The 11,889-nt window shown below is 30.9% G+C and overlaps 1 protein-coding gene across 1 annotated transcript in view; it reads left to right on the forward strand.

The window, feature by feature from the left end:
• Nucleotides 1-11,889, forward strand: part of LOC111085571 (lachesin-like) — a 37,846-nt gene that overhangs the window by 6,592 nt on the left and 19,365 nt on the right. Inside the window, exons 2-5 of the mRNA XM_022384730.1 lie at nucleotides 545-655; nucleotides 1,450-1,541; nucleotides 10,115-10,322; nucleotides 11,639-11,797. Coding sequence (XP_022240438.1) covers nucleotides 545-655; nucleotides 1,450-1,541; nucleotides 10,115-10,322; nucleotides 11,639-11,797 — 570 coding nt within the window. The remainder of the gene's footprint in view (nucleotides 1-544; nucleotides 656-1,449; nucleotides 1,542-10,114; nucleotides 10,323-11,638; nucleotides 11,798-11,889) is intronic.

An 11,889-nucleotide genomic window follows, 5' to 3' on the forward strand; every position in this document is an offset into this window, starting at 1 on the left:
CAAACATACAAACTATTTAATACATTCGGTAATGCAACAAACATACAAACCATTCAATACATTCGGTAATAGAATAAACAGACAAACCATTCAATACACACGGTAATACAACAAACATACAAACCATTCAATACATTCGGTAATAGAATAAACAGACAAACCATTCAATACACACGGTAATACAACAAACTACAAACCATTCAATACACACGGTAATACAACAAACTACAAACCATTCAATACATTCGGTATATATGAGGGCTTATAACACTAAAAGAAAAACAGATTTGATATCATCGAAGGGTAAAATGTTTTAGAAAGGAATATCTCCGTAGAAAAAAATCAATTATTTTAACTAATTAACTTCTTTTTAAAAGTTGACAAGATCAGTGTGTAAAACAATAGCATTGAAACGAAGAATAAGAATGAAATTAAGAACGCTTTAATAAAAACATCTAGGCTTCTAAGATAAAATAACATACCAAATTCAAAGTGTTTGAACAAGTTTAGATGAATTAAGATAAGTTCTGAACGTATTTTTTAGGCTTCCTATCACACCCAACTTGGTGGCCAGCAGACAAAAGCTACAGGTTTAATCTTCATCGAGAGACAAGAGCAATGAGTATAAGTTCGAAGCGGTATCGTTCAGAAAAAGGTATTACATGAAATATTTATATTCCAATTTTAAGAATCTTTCTTAATCTCCAAATATTTAACCAAATTTGAAAAGAATTTATCGTTATGTTGTGTCCTCCAGTGTGATGTTCTCATTTCACGCTGTGGGAAAGCAATGTATCGTTTATTGGTAGTTTCAAATATGTTTTATATTAAGTACGTTATTAAAAATGAATTGTGCTCATGATATTAAAGCCTTTATTGTGTGATAGGAAACTTTGATGATAAAGCCTCATATTGTATTTGATATTAAAGAAATAGCTTTTCTCTTAGTCACACAAATGTGTGAGGGGATATCTTGCTGAATTAAAAAAAAAAAGATTTCATCAAAAACAAACTCCGAATATTTGCTCTTTATTGAAACTTCTAAATATTATCTAAGAACAAAATATAAACAACTGTAACATACATTCAGTACACTTCATTATACACAACGTTCTTTATAGCGACCTTTCATTCAAATATGGATTCTATAATTAAATATGTAGATAAAATCACCCTATCATGAAACATGAAAAACCAGTAAATTGTTATAGAAATTTCATTAAAACGTATGTATTCATTAGTTTCATTAATGGTTTCTTGTTAAAATATCTTGAATTTTTAGACTCCTGTTTATTTAGCTGCTATTGTATAGATGGCAGCACTTATCCAAAGAAGATTGGGGTTTATTGTTTTCTGTTATATAAATAAAAAATAGTGAAGGGATCGTATTTCTATTTTTAGTGTTGTTAGATTGATTTGGAATAGCTTTTAATTTCGTGATATTTTCAGAGCCCTCTATAGTTGATATAACGAAACTGAGAGTGAGAACTGGAAAAGATGCTGTGTTACAATGTATTGTTGAAAATCTGGGAAATTATAAGGTAATCCACCTTCGTATCGTTATTTTCAAGTAATAAATTACCTTCAAGTAAGCAGAACTTTCCATGTTATCTGTTCCTGTTAACTTAGTTGCGATCTAAAAGAATTTTAACAATGTTGTTGCTGTTACGTCGAGGTGAGCTGTATTATATCTGTTAATTTGGTTACTTACTCTAGAACATTCTACCATGCCATTGGTAACCTTTTCTTTTCAACATGAGCACATAACGTTCATTCGTGTCACAAGTGTACCGTTTCGTTATTAGAAATGTTTTTCAATGTCTTGTAAGATTAAAACTTGCCGAGTGACAGTAAAAGTTGAGAGCAAGTGTACTCACTTGGTTGACTCTTGGTAAATAAATGGGAGGTGGTAAAGAAAGATTAGTTAAGAGCTTATACTAACAGCCTGTAATATGATAAACATTATGTTATACCTTGTAACATAATCTATACTACGAAAGGCTAAGGAGCGTTATTTTGAGTTACACCACTTATATGCCAACTTAATATCCTAGTCAGTCGTACTTAGATTCACAATACACTAAATTAAATAACAGTATACTTGTGTACGTTCATAGCACCATAGAGTAAATAGTAACACACATATTAATTATAATTAAGTACAAAGCGCACAAACGTTAATTACAAAAACAATAAACCAGTTTGAATAGTAGTTACTTATAACACACACCTATTCTAACACTAGTTACCTATAACACACACCTATTCTAACAGTAGTTACCTATAACACACACCTATTCTAACAGTAGTTACCTATAACACACACTTATTCTAGCATTAGTTACCTATAACACACACCTATTCTAACAGTAGTTACATATAACACACACCTATTCTAGCATTAGTTACCTATAACACACACCTATTCTAGCATTAGTTACCTATAACACACACACCTATTCTAACAGCAGTTACCTATAACACACCTATTCTAGCATTAGTTACCTATAACACACACCTATTCTAACACTAGTTACCTATAACACACACCTATTCTAGCATTAGTTACCTATAACTCACACCTATTCTAGCATTAGTTACCTATAAAGCACACATATTCTAATAGTAGTTACCTATAAAACACACATATTCTAATAGTAGTTGCCTATAAAACACACATATTCTAATAGTAGTTGCCTATAAAACACACATATTCTAATAGTAGTTACCTATAAAACACACATATTCTAATAGTAGTTGCCTATAAAACACACATATTCTAATAGTAGTTGCCTACAAAACACACATATTCTAATAGTAGTTGCCTACAAACACACATATTCTAATAGTAGTTGCCTATAAAACACACATATTCTAATAGTAGTTGCCTATAAAACACACATATTCTAATAGTAGTTACCTATAAAACACCTATTCTAACATTAGTTACCTATAGAACACTTCAGTATAGTAAGACACAAGTTATCCGCAGGTGGCTCAATCGTAATTCTGAGGTTTTATAATGATAGATGTTGGGTTTCGATACCAGATATGGGCTAAGCACACATCGCCCATAGTGTACTTTTATGCTTAAGAACAAACAAACAGTGTGTTTTACAACACTCTAGTGTTAAAAGCGGCTTTATGTATAACACATCGCTGGGAATGGTAGCTTCCAGTATGGATGGTAATTACGTATACAACACTGGGAGTGATATCCACTATTTTTATAACACACCACTATGGATGGTAATTACGTATACAACACAACACTGGGACTGGTAGCTACCAGTTTTATAACACACCAGTATGGATGGTAATTATTTGATAAGGTAATATAAATTATACAAATACTTCATTGATAAGGTAATATAAATTATATAAATACTCCTTTGATAAGGTAATATAAATTATACAAATACTCCTTTGATAAGGTAATATAAATTATACAAATACTCCTTTGATAAGGTAATATAAATTATACAAATACTCCTTTGATAAGGTGATATAAATTATACAAATACTCCATTGATAAGGTAATATAAATTATACTAATACTCCATTCCCACGAAATACACATGAAGTATTTGTATAATTTATATTACCTTATCAATGTGTCATAACATATTTTATTAGCATTGGTTGACTTTCTGATTGTCAAAATGTCTTATGCATTAATCTCAACTAGTTTCATTTTAAATATGTGAAACTAACTTATAATAACACGAAATTTATCACTTTTTAAGTACTACTAGATTAAAGAATAGTAAAGGTCGTTAAAGTATGGCCTTATGCTTGTAAACTTATTAATTGCTATTAATATAAATTTAAGTGCTAAAGCGGAACTTGATATATATATAAATATATATGTTACTCTTAATCTTTATAAAAGTTTCCATTTTTGTAATACTATTGGAACAGTTAATAACTCAAGCAGACATTTTGTAAGTTGTAAGTTAAGAATAGTTTGTAATAGAATCTGCTCAGATAAAAAAAAATAATATAGTGCAATTTATTACCACTAGATGACACTAAACGAAGGATGGCATTATTGAAAAACAGAACCTCGGTTTTCCGCTCTGGGTATTCATTTTATAGACCAGTTTTCTTGCTGTTTTTTAAAGGAATGTGAATGCTTCTCGTCAATTCCAGAGAATGACAATATCATTTTGTTCAGCGTTATTTGCCCCTTTTGTTCAAACTTCACTCTAAGATAGGAGAAGCAGAATATTTGGGTTTTAGAAATAAAAATAAACTGAACAAATAAATAATATCAAATGTTGAAATCAGTTATATCAATGTTTTTTCAATATCAGATAGTTGCGAAAACTTTTCGGATATATTTTTGTCTAAATAAAAACAAAAATATTTTAAGTGAAATATAAAGAAAGTAACGTGGCTGATGTAAAAAAAACAGATAATCATTGGTTGATCAATATATTCTCTGTGTGATCATTGGCTGATCAATATATTTTCTGTGTGATCATTGGCTGATTAATATATTTTCTGTGGACAATTTTTGTAATACTTGCATCTCTGTATTTATGGATTTGTGCAAAGTCATGTGGAATCATATTATCATCCCCCCCCCACAGTACCGCAGCGGAATGTTTGCGGACTTTCAATGGTAGAAATCGAGTTTCGATACCCGTGGTGGGAAGAGCACAGATAGTCCATTGTGTAGCTTTGTGCTTAACTTCAAACAAACAAACATATTATCATCATGATAATAAATGGGGTCATATTATCACCCCTTTAAAGCTCATGATCCTAAATTATGCTGGAGTCATATTATCCTCATGATCTTAAATAATGCTGGAGTCATGTTATTACCGCTCTGAACTCATGATCCTAAATAACATTGGAGTCATGTTATTACCGCTCTGAACTCATGATCCTAAATAATGCTGGAGTCATGTTATTCCCAATCCTAAACTCATGATCCTAAATAATATTGGAGTCATGTTATTACCGCTCTGAACTCATGATCCTAAATAATATTGGAGTCATGTTATTACCAATCCTAAGCTCATGATCGTAATTTCAGTAAATCTCTGTTATATAATTAAAATCTGATCGACCAAAACAGTTTTTGTGTAATCAATAATTATATTTTTGCACATCGTTTTAGACTCAAATTATTCTGATTCATCGTATCTACTGAAGTTTTTGTATGAAATACGTTCTAATGATTATAAGTATTGTAAGGCATGAGAGAAAGATGTAAAGAAGAACTAACCAATCATAGTACGAGTGTTGTACACGTGGATTAGTAATATACAAAAACATTTCGACGATGACGAGTTGAAATAAAAGCAAGTTAGTTATATAGACGAGTATAACAATGGTCACTTTGGTGACTGAGTGTTGTAAAGCTTCAGTGAGTGAAACTGAGGAAGTCAGTACTGGTGACATATGTATTGTAAGGCTTAGATGAGCGACATATAGGAAGAGAACGATAATATGAGCGTTATAAGACCTCAGTGATGACTGATATAGAAGGAGGATACTCTGGTGACATAAAAGTAAAACAGCAAAGTTAAATACACTCAGATATGTGTATTTGTATTCATGGCAAAGCTTCTTCTAAGATAAATGTTGCCATCTAATCTAAGCGATTAAATGTCACCCTTGTAACATATCCTCAACTCCGATATATAGAGTTCCCCACACAACCAGCCCTCACCCCATTCTAAAAATGAATTTAATAATACTACCATGAATTTTGTAAGGGAATGAATTTACTGGTATAAAGGAAGTTTACAAAATGCTATAAATTTTGAGAAGTTTAAGTTTTTTCATATAGAGGAAGAGAATAATGGTATTGTAAGATTGGAAAGTTAATGATACAGAGAAGTTAATAATACTGACATATATAAATATAACAATGGTGGCATGAGTATTGTAAGATAGGAAAGTTAATGATACAGAGAAGTTAATAATATTGACATATATAAATATAACAATGGTGGCATGAGTATTGTAAGATAGGAAAGTTAATGATACAGAGAAGTTAGTAATACTAACATATATAAATATAACAATGGTGACACGAGTATTGTAAGATAGGAAAGTTAATGATACAGAGAAGTTAGTAATACTAACATATATAAATATAACAATGGTGACACGAGTATTGTAAGATAGGAAAGTTAATGATACAGAGAAGTTAATAATACTGACATATATAAATATAACAATGGTGACATGAGTATTGTAAGATAGGAAAGTTAATGATACAGAGAAGTTAATAATACTGACATATATAAATATAACAATGGTGACAATGGAGAAATTAACAATAGAGAAAGTAGTAATAATGAGAAGCGAATTTACTGACACAGAAGAATGGTTGAGGATGACGTAAATTTTGAATTACTTGATTGGCTCATTGTAGCAGGTGATAAAAATTACGAAACGAATACTTGCTAGATATTTTGTTTGTATGACAGATGGTGTCAGTGGTAAATACATTTGTTGCTCTTCAGTTACCAGTACTGAAAAATGTGATAATGATACGATAGATGTTGTAATGTTTGTGCGGAAGGTGTTCTAAGGGTTAACTTAGAAAATATTAAATTTTATGATATAGGTGTTGTAAAGGTTAACTTAAAAATGTTAAAGTTAACGATATAGGTGTTGTAAGGGTTAACTTACAAAATGTTAAAGTTAATGATATAGGTGTTGTAAGGGTTAACTTACAAAATGTTAAAGCTAACGATATAGGTGTTGTAAGGGTTAACTTACAAAATATTAAAGTTAATGATATAGGTGTTGTAAGGGTTAACTTACAAAATGTTAAAGTTAATGATATAGGTGTTGTAAGGGTTAACTTACAAAATGTTAAAGTTAATATCAATGACAATACAAGATCTTAAGGTTTGGTTGATACTAAACATACATAATTTAACTATACTATACTATGCATACATAATTTAACACATTTATATTATTTTACACCAACACAAACAGTGTTCCATAAGCACAGATGCGTGTGAATTATAACACAACTGTCTTCTGTAGCGATATATAAACACACACACACACATTCCTTGTATCTTTAAAAACACAAATTTTTGTTTATATGAATACATTATTGTGACGTGAACTCACATCTGTATTATGTTTATATAGATTGGAAGAATCTTTAAACAAAGATTAGTCATTAGCTAACACTTGTATTTTATGTTTTGTTAGCACACAATCACTATGTTTTTGTAACTTGAACATATGTTGTACTGTTGAAACACCCCTGTTTGTATTACACAGAACACAGGCTGTGTTGTTTTAACCCAAGGTTTTCTTACGGTGTTGACACAAATCTTGCAACATTTGGATCAGAGCTAAAGTGCCTAAGGTAATATTAGCAACATGTATATAAAACATGATAAAGCTCTAACTAGCTGAAGGTCATATTACAAAGATGTATGTAAAACATGAAAGTGTTGACGTAATAATTAAAACTTGCTTATACCAAAGAGACTGAAAATATAAAACTTGAACACACAAAATGTAGGCGGCGTCTATAAGAATATCGTAAAGTATAACAAAGATTCAGATCACAAGAATGCTTCGCATGGGAGTTTGATAAATGTGAATATTTAATAATACTTGTCATAAGACATTATGTTAGGCCTAATACATTTGTAAGTACTACATTCTTAATCTAGTCCTTTACGGATTTTCAATAATTAAAAGAGTGGATACTAATAGTATTCAATTATAGTAAATTTGTTATATTAACTATTTCCGATGACGCGTTTCGCTAAATCCAGACCCCTTCAGGCCGGCTGAGATACAACAAACAGTACAGGTCGGAACACTATTTATAAAAGCCATTTGACACAACAACAGTTGTTTTGGTGTGTACGCCTTTTAGAACCGGCGAAGAATGATTACAATCATACTTCTCATAAGACATCAGTAAACAATTGTGAATAGTTACAATCATACTTGTAATAAGACATCAGTAAAAAATTGTGAATAGTTACAATCATACTTGTAATAAGACATCAGTAAAAAATTGTGAATACTTACAATCATACTTGTAATAAGACGTTAGTAAACAATTGTGAATATTTACAATTATACTTCTCATAAGACATTAGTAAACAATTGTGAATATTTACAATCATGCTTCTCATAAGACATTAGTAAACAATTGTGAATACTTACAATCATGCTTCTCATAAGACATCAATAAACAATTGTGAATAGTTACAATCATACGTCTCATAAGACGTTAGTAAACAATTGTGAATACTTACAATCATATTTCTCATAAGACATTAATAAAAAATTGTGAATACTTACAATCATATTTCTCATAAGACATTAGTAAACAATTGTGAATACTTACAGTCATACTTCTTATGAGACGTTAGTAAACAATTCTGATGAGTTACAATGATATTTTTCATAAGACAATTGTAACCAAAGTGAATAGTTTCAAAAGCATTTTTTTCTTCTCAAATTGAAGCTATTTAACAAATGACATGTGTTTAGAAATGTGTTTATTTTGCTACTGGATGGCGCCACCATTGCAGAACATATATTCTAGTTCTTTGGTAAATGTTCAGTTCCTACACTGCATGGAGGAAGTGCTGAGAATAAATTGTAAATCATGTATGTTTCGAATATTTCAGAAGAAGATGAAACATGTCCATAATAGGGACCGTCTGTGAAATCATAAAAGGCGTTAAATAAACCGTAAATAGTATTTCAAAATTATATCTCCAGTGACTCAAGTATTAATTACGTAGAAATTCGATACATGTTTTGAAATAACATATACCACCAGGTGTAGCTACAGTAACGTGGCCTGAATAATTTACGGAATGCTAACAATGAAATGGATGATCAACCGTAATTTATAAAAGAGGATTACTAACGAACTTTAGTACGTCATTCGTAGTTGATGTTAACAAAACGTAATCCACTTGCCTTTATAAGATCAACTGCTATTTTCTGAAAAATCCAATGTCTTTAATTAAAATTACAACTGTTCTTTCCCAATTACAACCCATTTGTGTTAACATTTTTTACTCATTTATTATTTCGAACCCAATCTAATTTCTGCCAAAACGATGTTCACTCTCTTCCAAACTAAATTTACTTAAAATAATGTATTATTTTCTACGGTAAAAACCAATATATTGAAATCCATCATGTTATTAGATGCAATCCACCATGTTATTAGATGCAATCCACCATGTTATTAGATGCAATACGTCATGTTATTAGATGTAATCCGTCATGTTATTAGATGCAATCCATCATGTTATTAAATGCAATCCATCATGTTATTAGATGCAATATATTGTTTTAATAGGCGTATTTATTTATATTCAGCACAATTCATCATTTTATTCGGAATAATTCAGTGTTTTATTAGATTCAATACATTGTTTTATTATATAAAGTCTACTGTTTTGCCAGATACAACTTATAGTTTTATCAGATACAGTCCATTGTTTTAATCGGTACTATTAATTGTTTTATTATATAAAGTCTACTGTTTTACTAGATACAACTTATAGTTTTATCAGATATAGTCCATTGTTTTAATCGGTACTATTAATTGTTTTATTATATAAAGTTTGCTGTTTTACTAGATACAACTTATAGTTTTATCAGATACAGTCCATTATTTTAATCGGTACTATTAATTGTTTTATTATATAAAGTTTGCTGTTTTACTAGATACAACTTATAGTTTTATTAGATACAGCCTATTGTTTTAATCGACACTATTAACTTAGTTTATTCATTATTTATTACTTTTGTTGGATGTCACCAATGAGGTAAGTAGAGGATGATATCTGAGATCGTTGTGCAGAAAACGGACGTCTAGTTACACTCTTCAGAGTTACTTGTAAATTATAAAGATCCTTTTGTAAGCGAATGATTCTACTGTGTTAATCGAAATACGGGTTTGACTTTATCTTCTAGTTTTAACTCGAACAGCCGATCTACGGTGAGTAGAGTTGGAATGTTTAAGCAACAGCCACACTTCCTTGACAGTGTGTGAGAGAGAAATTTGTGAACTATTCATTACTTTATATAATTTCATCTAGTAGATGTGTAACATCTGTTGTACATATCTTCCCACCAGGTAGCGTGGCTGCGAGTAAAGAACCAAACGCTGATAGCGGTGCACACCAAAGTGATATTAAGGAGTGACCGTTACAGTGTGTCCCATCAGAACTTACGGATATGGAAATTGAAGATTGAAAAGGTTACACTGGAAGATAAAGGTTATTACATGTGCCAGGTTAACACTCCGGTCTTGAAAACGAAGCCTGCTTACCTAGAAGTGGTCGGTAAGTGACAAAGGGGTGCTAATGTGAAATTTCATAAAACGTTGACGTTAATTAATGTGATTAAGGTATCTCAGGAAGGGATAATTTAAAGCAAAGCAATGCATAGGCTAAAATATTCAAACTTAAGAGAAATGTATAAACGTTATGAATATGAGTTTCTTTATCATTCTTTTTAGTCAGCAAAAACAAAAACAAAAGCTATCTTCTCAGATCACGTAATCTTGCAACTTAATAAAAGTTGAATCCAATCCTCTGATTACAGTGAAGACAACCTAACAAAAGCCATCTTCTCAGATCACGTAATCTTGCAACTTAATAAAAGTTGAATCCAATCCTCTGATTACAGTGAAGACAACCTAACAAAAGCCATCTTCTTATTAGATCACGTAATCTTACAATTTAATAAAAGTTGAATCCAATCCTCTGATTACAGTGAAGACAACCTGACAAAAGCCATCTTCTCAGATCACGTAATCTTGCAATTTAATAAAAGTTGAATCTCATCCTCCTACAAGATTTTCGTAAATAAATAAAACCTGCTTGCTCAAAACGACCCTTTCAAAAATGATTACAAGAATTATCAATATTTAATAGCTTTTTGTTCGTTATCAAAAAGTCCCCCGGTGGGCAGGTGTAAGTCTAAGAAGTTACAAAGCTATGATCCTAGATTTGATTCGCCAAGTGGACACAGTAGATAACCCAATGTCGTTTTGCTCTCTACGCAAAAGGCAAAAATTACAAAAAATAGATTTTAAATCCTTCACATTGTACTTATCTACGGGGGGGGGGGGTATCTCTTTTAAATTCCTCAGTTTCCATTCCATATGAATAATGTGCTATAAATGATTTTAACTTAGACTTCCATGAATTTTCTCTACTTTGGATTGTATTTCAATAAAACTTCTTTACAGGTGGTTCTGTACATCTGGAAACCATTTTACAATCAGAGGATTGGATTCAACTTTTATTAAGTTGTAAGATTACGTGATCTAATAAGAAGATGGCTTTTGTCAGGTTATTTTCACTGTAATCAGAGGATTGGATTCAACTTTTATTAAGTTGTAAGATTACGTGATCTAATAACAATATGGCTTTTGTTAGGTTGTCTTCACTGTAATCAGAGGATTGGATTCAACTTTTATTAAGTTGTAAAATTACGTGATCTAATAAGAAGATGGCTTTTGTTAGGTTGTCTTCACTGTAATCAGAGGATTGGATTCAGATTTAATGTGGTCGTTATGACTAACATGGCTTAATATCCAGTTAGAGAGTTGGATACTTATAATTTAAACGTTAAACTAGTGTTTCTGTGTTAGTTCCTCCAGCTTTTGATAGCAGCAGTACCAGTAACAGTACTGATGTCATGGAGTACACCGAGAACGTCACTCTCATCTGTAAAGCTACAGGAAATCCTCTACCTGTCATCAAATGGTGTAGAGAAGACAACAGAAGTTTCAAAGTCGGAGATCAAGAAGGTACACTTTCTTTTATTATAAGTTTGTAGACGGCTTGAATGGGTATTGAAGAAAACTTTATTATAAATGTACAACATTTATGTTTGTTTGTG

This window comes from Limulus polyphemus, unplaced genomic scaffold, assembly GCF_000517525.1.
Source record: "Limulus polyphemus unplaced genomic scaffold, Limulus_polyphemus-2.1.2 Scaffold475, whole genome shotgun sequence".
Classification (NCBI taxonomy): Eukaryota; Metazoa; Arthropoda; class Merostomata; order Xiphosura; family Limulidae; genus Limulus; species Limulus polyphemus.